General features: G+C 41.4%; 5 protein-coding genes and 2 long non-coding RNA genes across 18 annotated transcripts; 5 read left to right on the forward strand and 2 right to left on the reverse strand.

The window, feature by feature from the left end:
- Positions 1 to 54: 54 nt before the first annotated feature.
- Positions 55 to 1,529, reverse strand: LOC1272611 (acyl carrier protein, mitochondrial). 3 transcript variants are annotated; one of them, XM_061662414.1, is made up of 5 exons: positions 1,209 to 1,480; positions 1,119 to 1,124; positions 815 to 940; positions 534 to 621; positions 55 to 457 (listed from the first exon to the last, which is right to left on the reverse strand). In XM_061662414.1, exons 1-5 carry the CDS (start codon positions 1,371 to 1,373, stop codon positions 366 to 368), a joined length of 477 nt encoding a protein of 158 aa, XP_061518398.1. In that variant the 5' UTR covers positions 1,374 to 1,480; the 3' UTR covers positions 55 to 365. The 3 variants fall into 3 exon arrangements, with proteins under 3 accessions (XP_061518398.1, XP_311483.3, XP_061518399.1); XM_311483.4 differs by lacking the exon at positions 1,119 to 1,124 and having other exon boundaries at positions 1,209 to 1,529; XM_061662415.1 differs by lacking the exon at positions 815 to 940 and having other exon boundaries at positions 1,014 to 1,124; positions 1,209 to 1,510.
- Positions 1,530 to 1,621: 92 nt separating this feature from the next.
- Positions 1,622 to 8,427, forward strand: LOC133394049 (uncharacterized). Of its 2 annotated transcripts, none has more exons than XR_009766583.1 (2): positions 1,622 to 1,710; positions 7,458 to 8,427. It is a non-coding gene; the product is annotated as an uncharacterized LOC133394049 (long non-coding RNA). The 2 variants fall into 2 exon arrangements; XR_009766584.1 differs by having other exon boundaries at positions 1,649 to 1,743.
- On the forward strand, positions 1,954 to 7,004 carry LOC133394029 (uncharacterized protein K02A2.6-like). The gene has a single exon (XM_061662367.1). The coding sequence runs from the start codon at positions 2,407 to 2,409 to the stop codon at positions 6,823 to 6,825; it is 4,419 nt and encodes a 1,472-aa protein (XP_061518351.1). The 5' UTR covers positions 1,954 to 2,406; the 3' UTR covers positions 6,826 to 7,004.
- Positions 8,199 to 13,257, reverse strand: LOC133394031 (SPRY domain-containing SOCS box protein 3). Of its 6 annotated transcripts, none has more exons than XM_061662394.1 (4): positions 12,181 to 12,398; positions 12,042 to 12,088; positions 11,586 to 11,942; positions 8,199 to 9,353 (listed from the first exon to the last, which is right to left on the reverse strand). In XM_061662394.1, exons 3-4 carry the CDS (start codon positions 11,928 to 11,930, stop codon positions 8,616 to 8,618), a joined length of 1,083 nt encoding a protein of 360 aa, XP_061518378.1. In that variant the 5' UTR covers positions 11,931 to 11,942; positions 12,042 to 12,088; positions 12,181 to 12,398; the 3' UTR covers positions 8,199 to 8,615. The 6 variants fall into 6 exon arrangements, with proteins under 6 accessions (XP_061518378.1, XP_061518379.1, XP_061518376.1 ...); XM_061662395.1 differs by having other exon boundaries at positions 12,014 to 12,088; XM_061662392.1 differs by lacking the exons at positions 12,042 to 12,088; positions 12,181 to 12,398 and adding an exon at positions 13,003 to 13,257.
- LOC133394047 (uncharacterized) lies at positions 9,353 to 10,412 on the forward strand. The gene is made up of 2 exons (XR_009766581.1): positions 9,353 to 10,090; positions 10,175 to 10,412. It is a non-coding gene; the product is annotated as an uncharacterized LOC133394047 (long non-coding RNA).
- Positions 10,841 to 11,551, forward strand: LOC133394046 (uncharacterized). Its single transcript, XM_061662416.1, has 2 exons — positions 10,841 to 10,951; positions 11,042 to 11,551. Exons 1-2 carry the CDS (start codon positions 10,945 to 10,947, stop codon positions 11,461 to 11,463), a joined length of 429 nt encoding a protein of 142 aa, XP_061518400.1. The 5' UTR covers positions 10,841 to 10,944; the 3' UTR covers positions 11,464 to 11,551.
- Positions 13,258 to 14,544: 1,287 nt separating the features above from the next.
- Positions 14,545 to 20,067, forward strand: LOC1272572 (uncharacterized). Of its 4 annotated transcripts, none has more exons than XM_061662390.1 (5): positions 14,545 to 14,566; positions 17,594 to 18,346; positions 18,668 to 18,848; positions 18,943 to 19,101; positions 19,176 to 20,067. In XM_061662390.1, the coding sequence occupies exons 2-5, from the start codon at positions 17,769 to 17,771 to the stop codon at positions 19,389 to 19,391; spliced, it is 1,134 nt and encodes a 377-aa protein (XP_061518374.1). In that variant the 5' UTR covers positions 14,545 to 14,566; positions 17,594 to 17,768; the 3' UTR covers positions 19,392 to 20,067. The 4 variants fall into 4 exon arrangements, with proteins under 4 accessions (XP_061518374.1, XP_061518372.1, XP_311480.5 ...); XM_061662388.1 differs by lacking the exon at positions 14,545 to 14,566 and adding an exon at positions 14,604 to 14,622; XM_311480.6 differs by lacking the exon at positions 14,545 to 14,566 and adding an exon at positions 14,638 to 16,025.
- Positions 20,068 to 26,835: the final 6,768 nt, after the last annotated feature.

The raw sequence follows: 26,835 nt of genomic DNA on the forward strand, positions 1-26,835 counted from the left end.
TGTACCACAAGGGTTCAAGTGAATGCTATTTGGGCTTTGCGAAAAATCAACATGTTTTAACAGGAGCGACGAAATAGCAGATACATTTTATTGGTATTAATGGTATTCATCTATTTTTTTGCTCTTTTGCAACACGGAGTAGCTGTGTACCCTAATTTATAGGTTTGTTGTTATGTTCCATGTGCAGATGTTTGTGCCTTCCAATGCATATTTACCGGCATCTCTTTTTGCTTACAGCACGCTTTCGTCGTAGGTGACCATCAATAGTATCTGTTTACAACATTCATCATCAATTTCTCACACTAGGATCTACAGCATCTGCCAGATACAGAGTTTTTACAGTTTGAGTCCTGCTTATGAAAACCTTATTCATAAATATCTTCCTTGTCGGCGATATACTGGACAATGTCGGCAGGTCTGAAAAGCTTTTCCGCATCGCCGTCAGGAATTTCAAATCCTTAAATCAAGAACGAAACATCCACATGACACATTACAGTTGAACGGCCAGCATTACAAAGGTTTGGTTAGCTTACCGAATTCGTCTTCCATGGCCATTATCACCTCGACATGATCCAGCGAATCGAGCCCGAGGTCATTGATGAAGTGCGACTCCAGTGTAAGCTGGGAGGGATAACAACATTAGACAAAAGATAGATATGGTTTAGGATTAAAAAAAAAATGCATTGCTTCGGTACGCCACGGTACAGCAAAAACAATCGCTGGCAACGAGAGGTGCTAGATTGCTGGTTGTCATATTGCTTGGAAACTAACAATTTTCAATAACACAAAAAGGCCAAGCAGCATCAACACCTACCTTTTCGGGATTGACTTTGTCGTACAGCTTGAGCACCAGCAGGACACGCTCTTTGATCAGCTGAAGCGTTAGCGGTTCCTTAGCACTGTAATTTCTGACTATCTCTAGTTGCCATCGACCATTTTGCTGTGGACGCGCGGGAAGGGTGGGGGAGATAGAAAAAGAAAAACAAATGCTATCAAATCACTTGAATTCGCACCTTATCCGCTGTAACTTTATCGTAAGCGCCAACAACTTTCAGCACACGCTGTTTGATCTCATCTACTTTCGGCTTGGTGGCAAAAAATCTGTGTACGCTCCATACTTTTGGCTACGGGCGAAGGAGTATCGGAAAATTGTGTTACATAAATGGGGGCTCCGGCACGAACCAGACAAATAACACAGGGTTTCTAACCTCAAAGGGGGACAGCAGTGCGGAGGCCGGGGCTGTCAAAAACTTCTCATTACACCTATCCCGCCGGGCGACCGTGGCCGACGATACCGAGCGTAAAAACACGCAACGGAGCAGGGACGTATTGCGGCAAGCCAGGCCGCGTACACTATTCACCAACGATGCCATATTCTGGTACGGTTTTTGCGATTCCGGATGGCAGTATTAAAACTCGCGAAAACTTCGCCTCCTGCTCGCACGTCGGAGAACGAGATAGTGATGCGATGCGATGAGATTTGTTCGCCTAGAAAATTGGAAACACAGAAATATTGATTTGACATTAAAACATCGCCAGACTGGAGCGTTTATTACGGTAGAGCCTGTTCTTCAAAATCGTCAACATCTCTGTCTTGGAATAGATTTTCTTGAAAAATGTGATCCATCCGATAGCAAAACTAGAAACAATTGCGGAATACCTAATGTATTTAACGATCAAATGCTTCTCAGTGGTTTATAGTTGGAGCACGTGAGTTAATTACCTCTTTTTTATATAACCAAAGTATGTTTCCTTTGAACCTATATGTAACTGATGCACAAAAAAGCATATTTTCGTACGATATTTAAAAAAAAAAAACTACTACACTTCTTCTAAAAGCGTCTTTAGATCGGTACCTTTTAACATTATGAACATAATTCAAATTTTTCTTTTAAAAACGTTTATACACATCTTACACCATCAACAAATTGTATGTCTTTTTTATATGAAGAAATGTTCAGTTATTATTGTTGTGGTCACGAAGTGGAAGGCTCCCTTTATTCGGCGTTAAGAACGTATGCAGCCACTGAGTGACTGATGAGCGGTTAGCAGACGAGAGAGCGCCAGACGCTCGTGGGACACCGTCGGGAACACAAGGGCGTGATCGTGTAATAAAGTATTGTGTATTGTTTATTACGTGTTCGGTGTAAATATAAACTGTGTATACTCTCGGCCATCCGAACACAACAGTGGCGACGAGGAAAACAAAATAGACTTTTGGGAGTTTTTTTTCGAGTAAAGTTTACGTGTTATGCGTGTGTCAGTCATTGCTATAACTCTCGTGCTAGCGTCGCGCGTGTGTATGTGCGTCGCGTGATCGTACCGCGTCTCGGGTCGTATTTAATTTGTTTTATCGGGTGTTCTGTGCGTACTGCAACAATTCCTTCGTTACGGAAGCGGAGAAGAATGAACAGCCCAGGAGATCAGCCCCCATCGGAAGAGCAGCGTCGAGCATCGCAAAATTGGTACAGCGTTCCCGGTGCAGCAAGTATGCCGCAGCAGCCGCAGCAGCCATCATTAGTAGCAGTGCCACCAAATCTACAAAGTGCAATGCCCTCAGCATACCAGAATCCAGCGCCATCGCAGAATTTTGTTGAAGGGTCATCGCACCAAGCAGCGTCATCGCACCAAGCAGCGTCATCGCACCAAGCAACGTCATCGCACCAAGCAGCGTCATCGGAGCAAATGATGCAACTGATCATTTTAATGCAGAAACAGATAAGCCAACTCACATTAATGCAAAATAATTCGGCAACTGCCAAGCCCTCAGAAAATGTATTAACTTCCGCACCTTTTGCAGAGCAAGTACTCGATTCTTTATCGCACCACATAAAGGAGTTCCACTACGAGGAGGAAGCAAAAATGACCTTTGCTTCGTGGTTTGCTCGATATGAGGATTTGTTTGAACGAGATGCTTCAAGGCTGGATGATAGCGCAAAAGTGCGGCTCCTCATAAGAAAACTGGGCGCAGCAGAATATGAAAGATATGCCAATTTCATATTGCCAAAGAGTTGTCGTGATTTTTCGTTCAGCGAAACGATAAAAAAGCTGTCATCGTTATTCGGAGTGAAAGAGTCATTGTTGCATAGGCGTTATAAATGCTTGAACCTAATGAAACGACGTAGCGAAGATTATCTGGCATATTCTTGTCGTGTGAATCGAGCCTGTGTAGATTTTGAAATTGGAAAATTAACTGAAGAACAGTTCAAGTGTCTGATATACGTATGCGGACTGCGGGACGAAGAAGACGTCGAGATTCGAACACGTCTACTTGGAAAGATCGACGACCGAAACGACACAACACTGGAAAGTTTAACAGCAGACTGCCAGCGTATTTTGAACTTAAAAAAAGACAGTGCTATGATCGAGAAAGCAGCAACCGAACAAGTTTTCGCTGTGCAAAAGAAAACTGACGAACCAAAGTTTTCTGAGCGCCAAAATTTCCAGAGCAGAAAGCACGAATATAAGCGTCCTCAAACCCTACCTGGAAGAAATTGCTGGCTTTGTGGAAAAAATCATTGGGCGCGTGATTGTCCTTTTAAGTCGAATGTGTGTCGTGTCTGTAAGAAAAAGGGTCATAGAGACGGTTACTGTCCAAAACCGAAACGTTATTCAGATAGCCCAACATACAGAAACAAGTTTTCATCACGAGTGGTTTCGGTGAATACAACTAATGTTCAGCAAAGGCGAAAATATATCAATATTTTTATAAATAATGTAAGCACTCGATTGCAGTTCGACACAGGATCTGATATAACGATCATTAATCGAAACGTATGGCAACGTCTTGGAAAGCCTGAACTAAAACGAACAGTTAGCGCAAGAACAGCATCAGGAAGCGGACTCTTTCTGTTAGGAGAGTTTGAAGCGAATGTTACCATCGGAAGCGTAACTCATGTGGCTACTTTAAGAGTAGCACAGGCAGACATACTATTGCTCGGAACAGACTTAATAGACCTGTTCGCACTTGGTTCTACCCCCATGGATGCTTTTTGTAGGCATATTTCATCTGAGGATTACTCTAAGACGGTTGAGCGGAGATTTCAAGAGGTCTTCAACGGCATGGGTCTGTGCACAAAGGCTAGTGTAAAACTGCAGCTGAAGGAAAACGTTCGTCCAGTATTTTGCCCAAAGCGACCGGTAGCTTATGCAGTACAGGAGTTAGTCGACAAGGAACTCGATCGACTAGAGCAGATGAGCATAATATCTCCAACGGATTACTCTGAATGGGCAGCACCTATCGTCGTCGTCCGCAAGGCAAACGGCAGCATTCGGCTTTGCGGGGACTACTCAACTGGACTAAACGACGCGTTGCAGCAACATGAGTATCCTTTACCATTACCTGAAGATATCTTCGCTAGACTATCGCAATGCAAAATATTTAGCAAAATTGATCTATCCGATGCTTTCTTACAGGTAGAAATCGACCCTGCCTACCGATCTTTACTCACCATCAATACGCATCGAGGTTTATTCACCTACAATAGATTGCCGCCTGGTATTAAGATTGCTCCAGCAGCGTTCCAGCAGCTTATCGACACAATGCTGGCTGGTGTAAAAGGAGTGTCATGTTACATGGACGACATCATTGTCGGAGGAGCCACTGAACAAGAGCATGAAGCGAATTTAATGGCAGTTTTGAAAAGAATTCAAGAGTATGGATTCAGCATTCGATCGGAAAAATGCGCTTTTAAGGTTCAGCAACTAAGATATTTGGGTTACATCATCGACACCCACGGATTGCGCCCCGATCCAGCGAAGATCGATGTCATAAAAAGGCTTCCTGAACCAACAGATGTGAGCGGCGTCCGATCCTTTCTAGGAGCCATAAATTATTATGCCAGATTTGTCCCAAACATGAGAGAGTTGCGATATCCACTGGATAACTTATTGAAGACAAATGCACAGTTTCGATGGACCGCCGATTGTAAAAGAGCGTTTGAAAGATTTAAATCCCTGCTATCATCGAACTTGTTGTTAACGCATTATGATCCAAGGCATAAAATAATAGTATCGGCAGATGCATCATCAATAGGTATTGGTGCCACTATTAGCCACATGTTTCCCAATGGTACCATACGTGTGGTTCAACATGCCTCTAGAGCACTTACAAAAACAGAAGAAGGATATAGTCAAATAGATCGTGAAGGACTGGCAATCATCTTCGCGGTAACGAAATTCCACAAGATGATATTTGGAAGGCGTTTCCAGCTTCAGACAGATCATCGTCCACTACTGCGGATCTTTGGGTCGAAAAAAGGGATCCCAGTCTACACTGCCAACCGCTTGCAGCGTTTTGCGCTCACGCTATTGTCATACGATTTCGGCATTGAATATGTACGCACCGAATCATTCGGAAATGCCGATGTACTCTCCAGGCTAATTAACAAGCATGATAAACCGGATGAGGATTGTGTAATCGCTTCTGTTGCACTAGAGATGGATGTAAAGTCTATTGCAACAAGCGCTTTAGTTACGTTTCCCTTGAGTTTTAGAGAGGTCGCTCGAGAAACGAATCGTGATCCTATAGCAAGGAAGTTGCATTACTACATAAAAAACGGTTGGCCACGTAACATTGCCCTTGGCGCAGATTCATCTCGTTATCACAGCAGGAAGGAAGACTATTCAACGGTGGAAGGATGTATTTTGGTCGGAGAGAGAGTGTTAATACCAGAGAAACTACGCAAGCAATGTCTGTCCCAGCTTCATCGAGGACATCCTGGTATCCAGCGCATGAAGGCGATTGCGCGTAGCTATGTGTTTTGGCCGTCGTTAAATGAAGACATCATTGATCTCGTCAGTAATTGCCATTCATGTGCTCTGGCAGCAAAATCTCCTGCTCATGCTGATCCTTTGCCGTGGCCGAAGACAACAACGCCATGGGAGCGTGTCCATGTGGACTACGCGGGCCCAATAGATGGAGACTATTTTTTGGTTGTAGTCGATGCGCATACTAAGTGGCCAGAGATCATCCGGACGGCTAGTATCACAGCCCGTATAACCGTTAGCATCTTGAGAGGGTTGTTCGCGCGTTTCGGTATGCCAACGACACTGGTGAGCGACAATGGCACACAATTCACCAGCGGTGAGTTTTCAGAGTTCTGTTTGAGTAATGGTGTGCATCACATTACGTCTGCCCCGTTTCATCCGCAATCGAACGGGCAGGCAGAAAGATTCGTAGATACGTTTAAGCGCTCGTTAACCAAGATAAGAGTAGGAGGAGCACCGCTGCAGGAAGCACTGGACCTATTCCTACAGACATATCGAACCACGCCAAACCCTCAGTTAGAGCAAAACAAAACACCTGCTGAAGTTATGTTTGGACGACCTATACGAACGTGTTTTGATTTACTCCGTCCCCCAAGGAAAATTCAACATGACTTTAGAGAAGGGAATGAAAGATCATTCGAGCGTGATGACCTTGTCTATGCTAAGGCGTATAGTAGGAACAATTGGCATTGGGTTCCAGGAAGAGTGATTCGGAAACGTGGAAATGTTACCTACGAGGTACTGACTGGTCATCGCAGCGTCATTAGACACATTAATCAACTGAAAAGGCGTGGACCATTCAGCAGCCCGGGTCCCATGACGGAACGTTTCAATCCATTACCGTTGGATGTATTATTGGATTCCTGGAGCATACCCGTTACACCATCAGTGCTCCCAGATGTTTATCCAACACAACTTGCACCGCCAGTGGCGACTCCAACTGAGCCGCCATCTCTTCCCCCACATCGATCCATTCCTCAGCATCAACGTTCACCACGACGCTCTTCTCGGTCTAGAAGAGCTCCACGTCGGTTCGATCCGTACCTACGCTATTAAAAAGGGGGAGATGTTGTGGTCACGAAGTGGAAGGCTCCCTTTATTCGGCGTTAAGAACGTATGCAGCCACTGAGTGACTGATGAGCGGTTAGCAGACGAGAGAGCGCCAGACGCTCGTGGGACACCGTCGGGAACACAAGGGCGTGATCGTGTAATAAAGTATTGTGTATTGTTTATTACGTGTTCGGTGTAAATATAAACTGTGTATACTCTCGGCCATCCGAACACAACAATTATCAGCATATGTTGTCCAGAATTATCTGTTCGAAAAGATTGATCTTTTGAGGCTTCGTATGAAGATCAATGGTATTTTACCGAAAAAAAATGTTTGCCGTTTTCGAGGACTTTAAATTCATCTTTTTGGGTAATATGTGCAGCGTAAATATTGATTTTTTCATTGATATAATTTTTTATCTCTCCATCTCTTTTGATTCCTCTTTTTATCGCGTCTCCAAACAGTTAATCAGTAAGAAAAAAATGATGCTATAAGCAATTTATAATTAATAAGATCATCTCACCCAAGAACACGTCATTAGTACCACATTTTAGTGCACTAATGAATTGCTCAAGCGTACACATTTTCTTTCTTATTTGTTTTTACCTAAAACATATTGGAATAATTCTGTTCCCAGCCTACAAGTGGCAGCAATTGGCGGAGGAAACTCGCGTTCATGAGCAATCCAGAAAAACGCGCAAGAAACACCCGTCAACATATACCATACTTGTTCCTGACACCATATACGACACTTTTGCTGTTTTACTTTAATAGTGTAATATTAAACTATTACTTGAAATAAAATAAGAGCTTTGATTGCCTATGTGATAATTACAATCAATGAAATGCTCAATGTTTACAGATCGTGATCTTGATTTTACCGCACCGAAAAACACAACATAAAGGAACATAAATGATTTAACTCGTTATGCGAGATTTTATTAGTTATGAGAGATTTTTGATTTGCTTGTTATGCGAACAACTCGTCGTTCCACTGTACTCATCATATTTAAATTTCCACTCCAGGAATTTCCACTATACCCTAATACAACCGTTTATTATTAACTCATATTTGTATTTTTATTATTCTTCGTATTTATATTTTATAGTGAAATTCAATGTGTATGTGTGTTAAGTCATGTTCAATTACTTTAGAGGCACTCTGAATAATTATATTATTATCATGCGTTTGTATTATGACGATTCCTTATTTTGAGACGCTCTCCAAGGTCTCACATCCGTGGTGTCGGCCTAACCCTACCCTGGGGGCCTTGACTTGATTCAGCAGTTGTACTAAATAAGAAGAAAAATTGTATGTTTCTTTTCTTTATTAGGGAGCAACAGTCCAAAAACCTCGTAACACATAAACAGTTATATGTTAAGGTTTATCAATCGTGAAAATCAAAGTCTTTATTAATTCATACGGAAGTACACGATACATCTGCAAAATAAATGCTAGACGAAACTTAAGATAACGAGCCATTTTTACTTAAGGCCAACTTAAGATACGTATCATACACTAGCCGTATATCATGAAGTACTTAGGTTTAGATGTAAAAAAGGTTATGACTTCGAGGAAAATCCACAAGTAGGAAAAAATGAACATAGCTAACATAAAAAAAAAATTACTTACTTCGTCAGCAACATTTTGATCCCAATTTTGGGTTAATTTATGATTATCCTTACGATGGTAACAACTGTAGTGGTAAAATGATTGAAATGGATGGCACTGGTTCAGTACACACGGCCGCAGTATACTGGTTACCAGTATACTGGCAGTAAAAATAGTATTTATCTAAATAATCACAGCCAGCTCATCATCCTCACTATTAGACTCAGTAGAAATGAAGCGGTGGTTGTGTGATTTTGATGATCTCGTGGTTTCTTCGTTGAGATCCTCGCGCTTCATTAGGCTATCGTAGATTTGCGATTCCGAATTGATTTCCTGTCCTTTGGAATCGTTACCATCGGCCGAATCGGTTGAGTTGAAGAGTTTCAGCTTTTTACCACACAGTACCGCTTCGTCGGCCAGATGTAAATTGTTAAGTGCGAAGTCCTCTGTCCGGTTAGGCTCTTTAAATTGCAAGAACCATAGCTCTTGTGCGATCTTCTTCAGCCCTGGTATAGCATTTACCTGTGCGAGGAGCTTTGGGTATTTACAAATCACCTTCATGCAATTAAACCTCAGATTATCTTCGAAAGAGGCAGCATTTATAAGCTTAACGGACGATTTGGCGGACGTAGATGAAACCATCGGATATATTTCTACTCCGTCTTCTCTCGGAATGCCCGAATACGCTCTGCCAAGCGAACGTCGGTTAAGAAAATATTCCAATGTACCACGAAACATGTCCACGTAGATACCAATGATGCGGCCACGGCTGAACTTCTTTCCATAATACTTCAGTTGGCCATTGTGCTGTGCCAACCCGCGATAGGAATAGCCCCACGATTGGTCGTCGATCCCTAGCACACTGGTGAATGAAAACTGATGCCGAAGTAAATCCACCTTATCAGTGCCAATGCCAAACATCTAAAAATGAATTGAATCAGAGAAATATTATTATTCGGGTTAATTGGTAGGGCGAAAGGAAGGGAAAAATATGCCTAAACTAAATTTTAAACCACTCAGTCTCGATATTATTTGCTTGAGAATATTCCTTTATCAGTAATAACATAACAATCGATACTTACGCATACTACAAGTTTACCTTTCCATTCCCGACTAGCAGTTACTATCTCGCTACTACAGAACAGTCGTAATCGCTCAGATTCGAGCGTCAGAGCCAATAAAACGATTAATCGAGACTGGGTTGCGGTTCCCGACTTTAATCATGTTTTGATAAAATTCGTGCCGGAAATCGTTCGTCTAGGCTTCAGCTGACGCAAGGAAGTCTTATCCATTCGGCTTAATCAATGTTCTACAACTTGTCCGACAAACATTTACTTATTGCTTTTCGAAGCCAACAGTCACGAGTTATAGGCATAGTGAAATTTGCTATTTTAAAATGGCTGGTGCAATCAATACACACTCAACTGTCGCAATATTATTTCTATTTGTTTCGCTTTCTGCCCTTCTGCCCTTCGCTGCAGAGGCAGCTCGGTGTGATGGACTTCCGGGCGGAACCTTGCTGATTCATGAAAGTTTTGCAGACTGTAATCGGTACATTGCCTGCCAACATGACACCGATCACGAGTGGTACTGTCCTACTGGGGAATTTTTCAATCCACGTAACCTACAATGTGAAGCCACCTGTCCAACGGGAAGAGGTAATTTCAACATGCTGCACAAATTATTACGAATAGCATAGCATAATATCTTGATTCTTGTTGCCCGTTACATTTTACTTGCAGAAACCTTATGGTGTGCTGGAGTGCCGGATGGTGCATTCATTCGCGTACCACCGACGCAGGCTCCTAATTGTCAACAATACTACACGTGTTTTGGAGGAAACATGTTCTTGAACACATGTCCCCAAGGGTTTTTCTTCTCCCAACTGCTCCAGGCATGTACTTTTAGCCAAGATGATTGCTAATATTGTCACTAATTGTCTAATATAACAATAAAGTTACTACACACTCGGATAACATGGCATAATTGTGTTGAAGCTTTTTTAGGGTGGCATGAGTAAGTAAATATAAAACGGGCAAATATCTTACGAAAAGGAGAATAGTAAATTCCTTCAAGAATTATGCATGTTTTCACGCTTAAAAAATAAACACTAAAATTAAAAAAAAATGGAAAAAGAGGTTTAACAGAGGACTGTTAAGAATAAGTTGCGTTTTGAAAGATCGGAATGCTAGTTTTGAAGAAGTTTTTACGAATTTGTATCAACGTTGTATCGATCATTTACAAGGTTAATCAATTATCAAATATTTTCAACGAACTGGTGGTATATTATTTTTATCACCAGACATACCAAAACTACCACATGGCGTATTTATTTTAACGATTCCCGACAATATCACAAGGGCAATAAAGGGATTTTCTTTTTCACAATCATTATTGAACCAGATTTGATAAAATACAGACGATAAGCGTCTGGCAACGTAGAGACGCAATTAAACACGTCTGGTGATTGCGTTCCATAATAGTACGTGTATTACCTAGTAGGTGAGCAGTAATGAAAGGTAGGTTGTCTTTGAGGTCTTACTCTAGGATATTATTTACACTACGATCTGTCTTTAATGCGTGTTACAATTCCAACCTACAATTCCCAGGGCTCTTGTTGATCGTCGTAGCAGTCATCCTGCTTGTCACAGGGACTAAAGCCTTCTTCTGCGATGGCATACCGGCAGGAATGAGACTACGGTTCCCATTGCCGGAAATATGCAACGAATACATTTCCTGCCATCATGGCACCGAACACGAGTGGCGTTGTCCAGTGGGTCGCTTCTTTAGCCAACGTGCCCAGCGCTGTGTGGACGCGTGCGATCCTACCGAAACGATCAATATTTGCGCCGGACTGATCAATAATATACTGCTACGACCACCGCTGTCGGAGTTTCCCTTCAGCTGTCGGCGCCACTATCAGTGCATTGGCGGAAACATGGTTTCGCGAGAGTGTCCGCCCGGAACGTTCTTCTCGCAGCTTGCCCAAGGATGTGGTTCAGTTAGGGAAGAATTTTGCATCCCAGATTAATAGATAGTGCCCCGATCGCTGTCGTTTCGTTCAAACAATGGCGATATATGTGCTTACAATAAAACTTAAATGTTACCACTGCTATAAAGTTATAAGTTGCATTAGTTAACAAGGAAACTTACGATGTCTGTCCCGGATAGGGGTGAAAGAATTTTCAGCTCCCAGTAATGGTGTCGCCCTCGGTATAATGGTTCATTACCACGGACGATGGTAGTTCCTTGGCTGTACACTGGGTGAAAAATCACTTCCGCACCAGATACCACCGTTTCGAATGTTAATGCTTTATCCCATATCCAATCTAGCCTTCTCGATGTATCTTCTCCGCAGCTGCACGGCAGCATTTTCTTCGTCGAATGTTTCCATCGGGTTTCATTGGGATACTCGCAGTTGCAGAACGGGACCGACCAGTTATCGGTGCAGCTCGTTCGTAGGAAATTGGCATTTTTGCTTCGTTGAGCAACGTTCATTTCGCTGGCCACCTGCGGGAGAATAATACAAATTAATAGAAAAGTGAAATGAAATAAACACATGCAAGCAACGATAGCACTACTGTTCAACACAATAGATATTTTTCATACATAATATAGTCGGTTGTTTTGTATAGTATTGGATGCACTATGTTCCACTACAAGCCAAGTTGAAAAAGTAGAATAGAACGTATCATAAAGAAAAAAAGAACTAATTCTGTGATAATAAAAATCAGACGAAGTGAACTACCGGCAAAGAACCGCACGAAATATAGTGACGCATTCCTGGTAATAACACGTTCCAGTTAAATGCAAAATCAAGGCACTTGCAATATACCGTAATACAGAATTTCTAGCCGGTAAATTGTATAGAAATAAAACTAAGATTCTTGAACCAACATTAGCAAATTTGTTCACAGAAACAATACTGTGTGGCGTACGGACGTAAACAATCTGTTGTACGTCAAATGGATTGATGACACACTCACACATACATAGATTTTCGTTTGACAGCTTTCTTGTTAGGCAGAATACAGCAATCAGCCGTTAGCAAGTTTTCCTTTTTTTTATTTACACTTCTCAAAGAAACGGTTCTGTAGCGTGCATGCGTTCCGCGCGTGGAAATCTGAGGTAATCACTTGTGTATGTATGAAATGATTCTGTTTTTTTGTTGTTGTACAATCCAGCCATCAGCTCAACTAAATTTTACACCAAAAACATTAAAACGCCAACTATCCTATAGCAGTAAAGTGCATGCTTCTCACGTAAAGACAGGCAGAAAAAAGCACTTAAGTTTCGGTTAAACTTTAAGCACTCAGTTTCAATTCAATTCCATCGTTCCATCGTTCTATTCTGTTAATCTGCATTATTTTTTTCTTTCAACTGTGTGTGTTGTCCTTGAAAGATTTAATAGCTTATACAGTTTAAAATCTCGAATCCACTATGTCATTGGTACTGCAGCTCAAATTGGCTGTGTACACACTGATAAGATTGCACTTGCTGTACCGGTGGCGTTGAGATCGGAAACCAACAAATGTCCCAGAGATTAAAGTTCGCACTTGATGCTACGTACTTCCATTGTACTCGTCCGCTGATGCTACCGCTGGAGAATGACACTGAATACTAGGACGCACGATGCCTCATGATGACTGTATATATATATAAAATTATCTCGCCGCCACTCATCAATAGCACACGCCGGCCGTCACCCAGAACCGGGAAGCTACCCATCGCTTACAGTACATTAGTTTGGTATAGTAAACACGTGCACTTTCTTATGCAAGCTCATTATAAGCGTCCGAAGGATTATGTGCTGAGATGTTTAACGTGAACGGATGGTTTGGTTCCATTGCTTATCAGTAGAACATTGGCCCATTTGAATTAAGTTTGCACCGGAAAAGGTCGCAAAGGGATGATGATAACCTGTCCTTCATGGTCAGCTGACGGACTGAAATAAAAAAAAAATATATACAAAAAAGCATATGGGAATTTAGCTAGTAATTATTCCCACGCAAATATTTTGAATTTTTCCACTTGTTTTACAGATAGCATATTGAGCAGGTTTGAACATTGGGCACACTGTGAAATATTTGTATTAAAAAGGCATAGTCGGACAGACAAGCCATTGAAGCCGATTGAAGTATATAGATTTTAATAAGCTGGGGTCACCAAACTTTTCAGTTAGCGGACCGCATTGCTTCGCCAATAACGTTTTTGAGGGCCATTTAACGTTACTGTAAGTAAATGCGAGTATTGAAATCTAGTTTTTGATTAACAAAATACTTAAGTGTGTATAGCATTTTCTACAGTTTTCCATACGCGAACATGGGACGCAGTTTTGAGACCTCTGGTTTAGACCATGCCGACATGACATTGGTGGAGTTAGAGTGCAATTATAAATCATGCTGTATTACAGCATCTCATGGCATAATTTTGAATGCAATCTGTGACAGACATGCTGATCAGCCGACACAACTAAAAACTTAACAACAATAACAATGGTTCTAACCGGGGAAAGGTGACTGGGCCGTACTGCTAAAACTGGTGCTTAAGAGCTAACAGGAAGCTTAGTGTGGTTAAATGCAAAAGCAACCTAACTGCTACAAAATAAGTTCCTTTCATTCATCTATACATTTCGTAGAGATATAACTTTCACCAAAAAGGGTGTAAGCGTACCTTAATCAACCGAGATGACAGAAAAAGTCAATGGATGAAAAATTATTGCAATACACCCCATGGTGGTGCTTGCCTGGTGCTAATAATGAGTACGGATAGCTAGCTGTTGTAAGAAGTATCCAAAAATAAATACGCGAATAGACGCGAATCATCCACGCCTTACTCAACGCGAACGTGTGCGCAAAACATCAACATACCGATCGGTCATTTTCGGATGCCGACTGGAAGGTCCAATGTTTTTCCGGCCGGATGAAATGTGGCACTAAATTTCTCTGGGTATGGTGAGCTGTGAGAGGATTTACTCGCTGGAGCTGGGAAATCCGCTCTAGATTTGCTCCCAACACATTTTGTTTTGTCAGTGTTCGGTCGTTTGCTCGCAAAATGGCCCTATGCTACGGTCCGGATCGGAGTCGGGTCGGGCATGAATGCGTAGACTCAGGAAGAAAATATATTTATTGATGGTAAAGTTAAAAAGTTATGAAAAAAGTGTTGCACTTCGTGCAAGAAAATAAAACAGGTGATGGTAATAGGCATAACAAAATTCTGAATTACTGCTCAATAATGTACAGCTTGCAATAGAGCACTCTGTGTAGGTGGATATTTCCAATGAACTGTGAAAACAATATCGGTTTCGACATGATACAGCTGTTGTGCGTGTGTGTGTGTTTATGTGTTTGATAAAACAATGAGCATGTTATCCTTTTTTAATGATTTCTCCCCTGAAGGGGATGTTTGGGGGATATTTGTGCACGAGGAAGAAATAAGAGCGAGCGCGAGAGGAGATACGCATCGATAGAGAGCAGTCTCTATTGCCCAAGAGCGCATGATGGAGAGCAACGGCCAGTATACGGTGAGAGTTGTTGTAGAAAATGAAAAAGGAAACAAACCCCAGCCAGTATGTGTTCCCGCCCCAGCCAAAGTGTCTGGGTCCGTTCGGCGTAGTACTGAGGTGATAGTGTTGCCGTGCGAAAGTACCCTCATCGGAGGATAGATAGACTGGGAAAAATCTTTCAGCAGCTACTGCTGCCAGGTGGAAAATTATCTTTCATCGAAGAATGATGCTAGCGTGCCATTTTTACTGCTCTCCGCAAATTTGAGAACGGTAGTAGCTCATACACCAGAGACCATATTGCTGCAAACAGTGTTTTCCTACGCCGTGCTAGAGCCGTGCAAACGGTTGCATATTAGGGATTCCGTGCTTGGCGTAAAAGAGAAACGATTCCGCCCTCATCTCGGCTAGTGTGACCTAAGAACTTTGATGCATGGTGAAAAGTTATCGTGTTGATGTGGAATGAAGGTGGCGAGTTGTGGTATAATGGTGAAATGCTGCCATCATTCCGTTGTTGGCACAGTGGAGGATTTAAGTTAACCTCAGTTTTTATAAGCTAATATAAATTAGTTAAAATCTGGTTCGTGTGCCACACTATGCAGTTGGAAACACTCTAACAACCATTCGCTTGTGTCTCTCTAAAAGGGTAAATGAAAAAAGGGTAAACCCTTCACACTCATCTTGTTTGTGAAGATAAAACTAAAGAGAGTGCGAAATGACGCTTAAAAAAGATGTATTGTGTAGTGCACTAATAAAACAATTTATATGGAACGTATTCGTGGTGCAATTGCCTCGTGAGAAAATGGTAACCCGAGCGTAGCGCCACTACACCAATATTGCGGATGCATGTTTAACGCGTTGACTGTATGTGTGTATGTGGTATGTGGTGATATGAGATGGCCGTTAAAGGACATTGCGATGCTGTTGCTTCACTCAACGCTTCTGTACGTCAAATGAGAGCAGTCGCGGGTGGTAGTGGTCTCACTGTTTCAATCCGACTAGGTGGAAATGCAGATTTCAGGTTAAAAAGTTATCACCGTCAACATTTTCAACGTTTTATCATCTGAAAGGCGTGCATCACAACGTTGAAGGTATGGATACTTCCTGTAGGAAAATGTCACCTCAATCAGAACAACCGGGCTTCTTTGATGTAATGCATCGTCGCTTCCTCGATGGGGTCTGCGTGGGATGAAAAACATACAAATACATAAAACTGCACACATAAGCCAAGCGTTATACGAAAAACTGCATATGTGGCTAAAGAAAAGGGATTCTACAACCCGATGGTTTTTTTTAACTCGACATGCTGAGAGGATTAGTTGAGAGCGTGAAGATAATGATATGTACGGAGCAAGGAAGAAGATATGGGAGAAGATGCAAAAAAAACTTCGTCATATCGAACGATTCTGATAGTGTGTCCTGACAAAACTAAAATCAAAGACATGAATAACTAAAATACTTGCACTCACACACTAACAAGGAATGAGCAAAGGTACGGTACGGATAGCCTTCCTGCACCACAAACCATGTAGGCAACAGATGAAGAGAGAAACTCTTAACAGTAATCCTCATCGCAATGCATTAAATGAAGGGCAGCGAAAGTGAGCTCTGACCTGAAGTGATGAAGATGTTTGGAATGTTCACAAGTATAATGAAGAGTCTTGAATTTACATGTTGTTTCCGTTAATGAGTGCACTTTTGCGTCCAAACTACTTGTCATTTAATAACAGAAAAGAAAGCATTGCTAATCATCGACAAAGAGGAACATATTTAAGGAGAATAAATAGTAGAGGGTTAACAGAAAAAAACGATTCATTTTTTATAATTGACCAGCCCTGTTGAAGCCAAATTTTCAGAAATAAAATGCAAAGCGTAAAGCAAAGCGTTAAGAAACAGATGTATTTAAGTATCTTTATCTGAAAATGAACGAAAATTGCGCCAATAATCAGTGGTTGTACATCGTACCGAATATTCTTAATAGTGTTGAAGCCAAGTATAGATCAGTGTTTTGAAGATGAAAAGTATGCGTGAGAACAGCTGGTGAAAATATATGCATTTGCCAACCGTCAGCTGTCGGTCCTAACTAAATTAGGGCATTGATTATTGATCGTCCCTTGTGTCAACCGGATGGAGGCTGCATGCAAACGCTGTACTGGACTTTCAATGAAGCTTTTTGCAGCTGCAAGCGGTTGAGAAAGAAAGAAAGAAAGAGAGATAGAGAGAGAAAGAATAAAAGATAGATATATACAGAGAGAGAGAGAGATAGGGAATGATTCAATTTCAGTAACTTCATTATTTATTCAGTTTTTGTACTGTCAAGCGCCCGGCAAAATTGATATTGTCACGCAGAAAAGGCAGAGCGTATTTGTAGAATTTAAGCTTGCATTTTAAGGATGAACCAGGGCTTAAATATTTTTGTTCATAAAATTTAAAGCAATGGAAAATGTATATTAACATATCTTCTTTGATTTAATTTTTGAGGCTGTAATTTTGACAGTCTAAATGCTTTTGAGATTTTAGATAGTGAACAGGAACATAATAACTGAAGTAATTGACCGTGTTGTCGAAACAATTTGCTGCATTATTGCACTATTTAAAGTAAACTGTTTAATGTTTAGTTAAATCTTTTTTCGTACCTTACCCTAAACTTTATTTGTAGACCAATCGAAATAAGTTAACATGTGATTCCTGCTCAACCGAATAAGATTAACGGACAATCGATCAACAACTACTAGACGGTGCCATATATTGCTAGATTGCAGATGTCTGATCTGCGTTGTTCTTGAATTTAGAAGAGTGCAACACTTCAATAGAAGCGGTGGCTGCGAGAGGAGATGCATTTTTGGATTGATAAACGATCGCAAGCGTGTGGTTTCGGCAGAGCCCGAGTGGCAGCATCTTTGTCCAGTGGTGGTGGTCTGGGCTTTGGCCACCCGCGACGTGTGCCCCGGAAATCAATGGTCACCCCAATACATCGGTTTCAAACGGTTGACTGCAGCCGGCCTCACTTTCATCGCCAGCAGCAGTCGCAACAGCAGCAGCATCAATCGCAAACGAATCCGTCTATCCCAGGAGCCCATCATTCGTCCACACAAAGCCAACAGTCGACAGCTCATCAGCACCAGCCGCCACAGCTACAGCATCAATCGCAAACAAATCAACAACATCATCATCACCATCCACATCACCCGCACCACAATCAAGCTTCTGCGCAGCAGCAATCGCAAGCGAGTAATCTACAGCAGCAACAGGTACATCAGGTGCAGCTGCACATCAGTGGTCAGTATAATCCCCAGAGCAGCATTTTGCCTGCGCCATCGCCTTATCCACAGTCGAGTCCAAATTTACAGCAGAGCTCTTCACCGAATGCTCTGAACTACCACGTACCTGTGTCGATGAACCATATATATAGGTGAGCATTAAATTTTTCAATACAATCATCTGTTGAAATGAAAGCATGATACATACAACGACAGAATATTGAAGTATAAAATATTACTTTAAAGAATCCATCGGGCATTGTTTGAACATTTTACTATCCCACATAAATTGATTAAAAGAAGCAAGAAATCTGGTGAATTTATTACATAGTAAAAATAAATGAAAAGTTATGCTTGTGTTCAACTATCATATTGTACAATGTTATCGTTTTAATAGTAGCGCAATACAAGTTTAATGTGTATTGCATTAAGAAAGGTTTACGGCTTATTCCCTTGCTATCTCAACTTTGTAGTGCATCAACACAATCGTCTGGAGCTGAAATCGAGGGAATCAGCAATGCTGTACAGCAAGCACAACCGCACGTGGGACACGATGCACAACTGTTGCCGGCACATCTCAAATGTGGTATGTGGGCATCGTTAGCTTTAGCCACTGTATTTGTAGCTGGAGCAAAGTTTTATTTCGACCATCAGGTAGGTACTTCTGCCGTTAGAAATTTGGAAGCCATTGCTTTACCCAGCCCAATATAATTAATTCTCCCGTCCACTTTTAACTTTGGTCTCACAGGGCACCGGCTTAGAGGTATTAATTTTCTGTGCATTTTCGGCGACATTCTTTTTGGCGGCTTGTACCGTGTCACTCTGGAGACGTCCACGGGACATCCAAATCTCTGGCAACAATGTGATATCGGAAACGATTTCGAACGCAGAACAAAGCTCACTACAGGTGGGCATCTAATATTACCGTTGGCTCGTTTCATAGTTTCAGCCTAATTTTTTTGGTTATGCTTTTATTTTTAGAATCCAGAGTTTCTGAGCAGCAATCCTTCGCCTCTGCTTAATGGTACTGCCGGAAGTGGGCCGTTGGGTGGATTGGTCCCAGGAAATATCCAACAGGCTTCATTAGCAAGCATAGTCGCTCCACCGCCACCGTATCATATAGCGATACTCCTGCCCGATAACTCGAAGGATGCGGAGGAAACTCCTCCTCCTTCCTACGATAAAATAATTATTTAATATTAATTTTCGGGCATCGGAGATCCGCATTGAAAGTGCCATTGTGTAATCCTTCAATGTCTTTGGTGGTATTCAAAAGGCAACTGATTTATTCAATATTCAGTGTACGTAAAACGTAGCTGGATATTAGTGGGAAAGACAGGTGCAATAGTCAACTCGACGCGTGTAGTTATTGCTTGTGTAGCATTAGAGTACGGCTATTTTTTACTTTTAAAAATTAAAAGACAATGAAGCGAAGCTATAAATAGGACAGCTGCGATAAGTAGGAGAACGTTAGTGGCATCACCATTCAAATCGTGACACATGATAATTTCATGGAAAAGCTATTCAAATAACGATACTGATTATTTATAAATATAGTTATGTATCATAGGACACATTCAACAATTACTTGTAAAGTTTTTCGAATATTCAAAGCCTAACAATCGTAACGCTACTAAGGGTACAGACAAAAAATAAGGTGAAGATGCTGATATTTTTGACACGAACAACGTAGAATGCAGACACTTTGAGCAAATTGCGAACAGTGCTCCGATATGTCTAGCTGTAGCGTGTATTATTTAATATAATTAAAATTATATAGCAAACGGGAAACAAAAGTATTAAGCGATATTATCTTTATTTATACTGAAGATTGATCGTACCGTATGTTTTAATAAAACTTTACCGACGTAAACAGCGGTCACGTATGTTTTTTATTTCACTGCAAGTATGAAACAAATGGTGAAAGAGCTTCCTCGATCACTGATAAACACTCTTCAGGAAAGAAAATTTGCTTCCAATGTATACTTTACTTTCAATTGAACTGTCTATGGCAACTCCAATGAAGCAAGGTAGTTATTTCCGGTAGCTGATATCGACGACCAAAATATTGAAAAATTGACTTAATCAGCATAGTATTATTGGAATAATCACAAATATTATTTTCAATGTTGGAATGATATCTGGCAGGACGCATTTATGAAAGCGGTATTCTGATTAACACAATCAGTGTTTTAATGACATCTTGTGCGAATAAGTAAAAGTGACACCTCCAAAAGGATGCCTCCACGCCATCTTGCACCCTTAATTTGGGCTTACCACGCCTCCTCTGTCCTTGTGGACGGCCTAAAAAGACTTTACGGGCTGGGTCGTCCGTTTCCATGCGTACAACATGGCCAGCCCACCGGAGCCTGGCGAGCTTGATACGCTGTACGACAGTGAGGTCGCCGTACATCTCGTATAGCTCGTCATTATAGCGGCTCCTCCATTGTCCTTCCACACATACGGGGCCAAGTATCCTTCTGAGCATCTTCCTCTCGAACGCGGCTAAGAGGGTTTCGTCAGATTTGGACAGTGTCCATGTCTCAGAGGCGTATGTGAGTACTGGTATTATATAGGTACTATATAGTCCCAGCTTCGTCCGTCGCGACAGGTTCTTTGAGGTTGTTTTGAATTTAAACATTTAAACAACTTAGACTTGGACTGCTGTGACAATTCATTTATTTTGACCGATCGCGTCGAGTGCTAAAGATGGACTGATTTTCGATTTCATACGCTCGTGATAGCAAACTTCTCTGGTTTGTCGCTTAACCTAGGAAATTCTAAGAAAGGCCGATCGGCCACCAAAAGCGCGCACGTGCCTTAGCGCAGACAATTGTCTTTTGTTTAACTTTTCATCCCACTTGCGAGCAGGCTTCACACTGTTCATATTGTGTCATTGTTTTACAAAGCAAATACAGAGTTCTTAGTATTGTTTTCGCTTCGCTCACACCATATGGCGCTCCTAGTTCCTAGCATCGTATTTTTTTTTGCTTCGACAGAGGTGAACTGCTTTTTCAGGCTGTAGAATGACCGGTTGGCAGCCAGCATCCTTGCGCGCAACTCAGCTTCCATGCTATTGTCGTTGCTGACCTTTGACCCAAGATAGGTGAATTCTGGGACGACTTCAAAGTGCGTTCACCTATCGGTACATCACGCCTACGTAAATTCTGATTACAGTGGAGCGCCGTTTATCCGGGTACCTTTTATCCGGCTTTCCGTTTATCCGTGCTGTTGAGAAATGACAGTTCAATACAAAGGTGACATTGCGTTATGAAAAGGATATTTAAAAAAGCGGTTATAAGAGCACATTATCATAACACAAAACTCTATAATTCATGGCAAATTTCAAATATTCTCATGGGAAAAACATGAAGTTAATAAAAACTGGGTTATTTTTATCAAAAAATTATGAATTTTTAAAGAATAAATCAGAAATTGGTGATAAAATATATCATTTCACTCATTATCCGTGTTATTCGCTTATCCGGTCGAGGTCAAGTCCCGAGAAGCCCGGATTAACGGCGCTTCATTTATTGGTAGGCCCGCTGATGTTGCCACCATCAGTTTGGTCTTTGCCTCGTTTATCTGCAATCCGAGGTTCTCTGCCGCCTGCTCGATCCCTTGGTAGGCTTCTGCTACATAGGAGAGCCGCAGACCAATGATGTCTATATCATCAGCGTATGCCAGGATCTGGGTTGACTTATAGAAGATGGTTCCCGTAGTCTCCACCCTCGAGTCACGGATGGCTCTCTCTAGCGCCAGCTTGAATAAGAGACAAGCAAGCCCGTCCCCCTGGCGCAGACCTTTGGTGGTAGCAAAAGGTCCTGAGAGTTTTCCATCCACCCTCACCTGGCATGTGACGTTGGTCATAGTCATTCTAACTAGCCTTATCAGTTTGGCCGAAATTCCAAATGAGCTCATAGCGTCGTACAGTTTTACCCTGGCTATGCTATCATATGCGGCTTTAAAGTCTATGAAGAGATGGTATGTGTCGTGTCTGTATTCAGCCATCTTCTCCAAGATCTGCCGCATGGTGAAGATCTGATCAGTGGTTGATTTTCCGTTTCGGAATCCTCTTTGATAGTTTCCGACTATCTCTTCGACGTGCGGGACAAGGTGATCCTGAAGGATCAGGGAGAATATTTTATAGGCGGTATTCAACACCGTAATACCCCTGTAGTTGTTGCAGTCCAACCTATCTCCCTTCTTGTATATGGGGTAGATGATGCCGAGATTCCAATCACAAGGCATTGATTCGCTATCCCACACCTCTGTAACAATTTGATGAATCTCGTTTTCTAGTCGTGCACCTCCATTCTTGACCAGTTCAGCTGCGATTCCGGGTGCCTTGTTATTTTTCAGCCGACGGATAGTCTTTTGTGTTTCCTCTATGCTAGGTGGCAGTAGCATGACACTATCTGCTAGTGGTGCTTCTAGCTGTTCGCTAAACTGGTCATTGAGTAATTCATCAAAGTACTTAGCAAACCGCGAGAGGACCTCTGGCTGGTTACTAATCCTTGTTGCGACAGCAGGTTACCTTAGGTACAACGTTGTTTCGGTGACCTGCTATCGCTAGGCAAAACTTTCGTGTCGGTCCGTACGCCTCTCTGGTTTGCTCGAGTTCCCGCATGTTTTGCTCTTCCAAAGCATGCTTCTTGGAGCGGTGAACTCGTTTCTCTTCGCGTCTGAGCCGTGAGTATTCCTCTGCGCATACCTGCGTTCTATGCCGTTGTTGCATTGCTCGGTATGCAGTATTCTTACGTTCGGTCATTTGTCTGCATTCATCGTCGAACCAGCCAGATTTGGTGTTGCCACGACGTGGTGGGAGTATATTTCTTTACTGTTTATTATTTTTGTTTTTAGAGCGTTCCACCTCTCGCTCGTAGTTTCATAACTGTTTTCTGGTAGTAGAGAGTCGTCTAAAGCGGCTTTGAATTCCTGTTGGACAGTAATGTCCCTTAGAGAGTCCGTGTTGAGCCGAGGCTGCGTGTTTTCTCCGCCCCCATTGGCGCGGGGACGGGCGATTCTACAACGTATCACTAAGCCAACCAAGTAATGATCGGAATCGATATTGGCTCCTCGATATGTTCTGACATTTAACAGGCTCGACTGTCGTCGGCGGCTTATTAACACGTGGTCGATCTGGTTGAAGGATTCTCCACGCGGGTGCGCCCATGTAATCTTGTGGATTTTCTTGCGCGCAAATTTGGTACTTCCAACAACCAGATTGTTCGCTGCGGCGAACTGGACCAATCTACTATCATTATCATTACTGTGCTCATGCAGACTGTGACAGCCAGTGTATTGGCGGTACATTGGCTCCCTACCGACTTTTACGTTGAAGTCCCCCAGGATGATTATGAGATCATGCCTGGGGCACGCATCTATGGTTCTAGCGATGCGGCCGTAAAACAGGTCCTTCTCCTCTTCCTCTTTCTCTTCGGTAGGGGCGTGACCGTTTATGAGGCTTATATTAAAGAATTTGCCTCGCATGCGCAGGGTGCATAGCCTATCGTTTATAGCCTTGAAATCCATGATTGCGGGTTTCAACCGGGGACCTACAGCGAAACCGGTTCCCAGCACGTGGTGGCGGTCGTGGCAGCTGTAATATATGTCGTAGCAATGCTTACCACGCCTGTTCTGCACACCGTTCCCTAGCCACCGAATCTCTTGTAGAGCTACGAGGTCCACGCTTAGTGTGGCTAGGGCATCATCAAGTTTTTTCAAGGCTCCGGCTTCGCTTAGAGTGCGTACGTTCCATGAGCCCATTTTAAGAGTAGTCCTGGGGTATTGCGTAGGGTCTGTATCGTTGGTTCCGTTTCGATGATTCCTGGTGCTTTCCGTAGTCTATAAATCGATGGGACTGGGTGCATCGGTGCAGGCACCCAGTTTCCCGGGATACCCACCCCCCTCTTGGTTTGCCATATGCCACCATCCGCCCAAGGGGTTGGGTCAAGCACGTATACCCAAGCTTGAATATGTGGTGACACACGTTACCACTCTGCACGACGAGGACGTGTCGGAATAGGAGTTGGATGGGAGAGCCTGTATTAACCCTCGAGGGGGCTTCGGATCCCATCCCATTGCAGAGCCACAGTAAGTGTAAATTCTCAGCGAAAATGACATGGCACCGATGATAATCACGATTGGTGATACAAACCTGACAAAAAAGTGAATGACCTAAAAATACAATTACAGGCGTCCCCCGAGTTACGACCCCCTCGATTTACGACGATTCGCAGATACGACGATTTTGATTTTGACAGTTAAAAGTTGTCATTGACAAGAAATTGATGTATTTTTTTGAATATCTGGGCTGATAACCGTTATACACACATTTCCAAAGATTCCACAACTACCCTATCTTGAATATCTATATTGTGTACTGTTTTTAAAATATAATTATTACATTATCAAACATTATTTTAAATAAAATACACGATATCATAAATTCCAACTCTTCAACTTCGGTTATAAACTTAATATTCATAGATATTCAACATAGGACTTTTTCGACTTACGCCTTGCTTTGGGACATTTTTTCGGTCCCAAATACAGTCGTATCTCGGGGGACACCTGTACACACCCACATAGTTTAAATGTACTGTAGAAACTGGAAAAGTACATAGTTTAGCAAAACGCCAACGCCAAACGCGAATTGCTGTTATGGGTTCAATCCCATATTGAGACTTCTAAATGTAGGATGGACTATTGTACTATAAGTGTTGTATATTGTACTTTGAACAAAATGAGCTTCAAAAGTTGTCTCCTTATTTCAAATGAAAATACGTTAAACATTAGCGCCATCTCTATAATGATTCGCTTACTACACTGCACAATGGGCAGTTTAGAACAAATTTCGGGATAAAATTATTTTTTCAGAATTGTTTTGTTTTCGTTTTTTGTGTTCGTTTGTAGTAAAGTGTTATGATAGTAAATAACATTTTATATGTAGTTCGCATCCATACCACCAGGTGGCGCTTCATAAAATAGTGTTTTAAGGGATCTTTGCTTTTGTATTTGAATTTTGTGTGTTTTTTTTTCTTGTATTTGTTGTTTCTAATAGTATAAACTATTTTAAAATATACTATAATGTTCCATAATATATGAACAAAACATAATAATTTTGAATAAGATAATATTTTCTGCTTTGTATAGGACAATTGTAGCTAATTCTCATAAGTTTTACTCACAGGTAGTACGAATATTAAAAATTTACATACATAACTTAGGTGGATGCTATTACAAGCTTCTGATGTCTAGTTCACATTTCTAAAGACATGAATAAATGCATTAAACTAATTAGATACAGCAGGTACATTGAAATAAAGTAGTTCTCAAATTTGTAATGAAAAGCAGCCCATATTGTTTGTCTTTGAATATGCATCCAATACTTTTCCAAGTCCTGTACTGCCTTCAGAAGGGGTAATAAAACTAAAAATCCGATGTTCTTGGTTTTACAACTATCCGAAAAAATCAAAATTCAACGATAGCTACAAACAAAGTATTTACTTCATTTGTAAAGTTGAACGCTGTCTTTGTTTTAGTGCGTGTACCTACTGATATTGAACTGGTTAACGAATCAGAGGAATACAGCCATTATAGAAAATGTCCTTCTGGATGCATTTTCTTTCTTGCAAAATATTCTTTGTAGCATACTCCCCTCTATCCTTATATTTAGTTTGTCATGACTTTTGGGAGTTCCTTTTCCCACATTCATAACGTTTTCCTGTTATGCGTATAATTTTAGAATTACTTTCCTTACATCCGTCTATAATCTGGAGTAGGGCCGAAAGGTATTTGCTGATTTGCTTCATTATATCTAATAATAAAGTTAGGTTAGAATAAAAATTTACATATTAGATAAGTACATGAGCTGAAACCAAGATACACAGCTTCGTAATGGAAATTAAAAGTGATCAAAAGCACGTAGAATATATTTTTGTAGAATACACTAAATACGCTACACTAGGCACCTATGGAGCCGCCTAGTTACGCATGTGTCTGTTTTTAGAAAAAGTTGATGTAAAAAAACTTCAATAAAATCCGCGTTCGCAAACTTTCGCAGAATATTTCTTCGCAGATTGATAGTATATATATTACACTATTATGTGACACATATGAGACAACGCCACTCTACGCCACTTCCATAATGGCATCAAGTCAAAAATAAAAATGAAGAAAACTTTAAGGAAGTGTTTTCAGTTATTATCGTATATTTTTGCACAAAATTTATTTAACTCAAAATCTAAAATGTATTTATAAAGTTGACTAAATATCCTTTTTAAAATGTCTAAATTTATCAAAATCGGTTCATATTTGAAAAAGTTACAAAGGTTCAAAGTTTTCCAAAAAAGTGAAATTTTTTTTGCGTTTTTTTATCAAGTCTCGACTTTGAGAGGTCTTTTCTAGAGAACCAGAAAAGATAAAGAGCTCAAATTTGGTATTTTTCTTAGTTTAACCCTAAGTATTAAAACCTATTATTTGGAATTGCGCTATTACAAAGTTGATTTTTTGAATTTCATCCCGGCAAATGCCCATTGTGCACTGACACAGAGAAGAAACTGCTAAATCCCCTTTTTGTTTTTCTTCGCAAATTCCAATGCGTATTGTTTTATGTACTTCTCACATCTTTTGCATT

Source organism: Anopheles gambiae, chromosome 3, assembly GCF_943734735.2.
Source record: "Anopheles gambiae chromosome 3, idAnoGambNW_F1_1, whole genome shotgun sequence".
Lineage (NCBI taxonomy): Eukaryota > Metazoa > Arthropoda > Insecta > Diptera > Culicidae > Anopheles > Anopheles gambiae.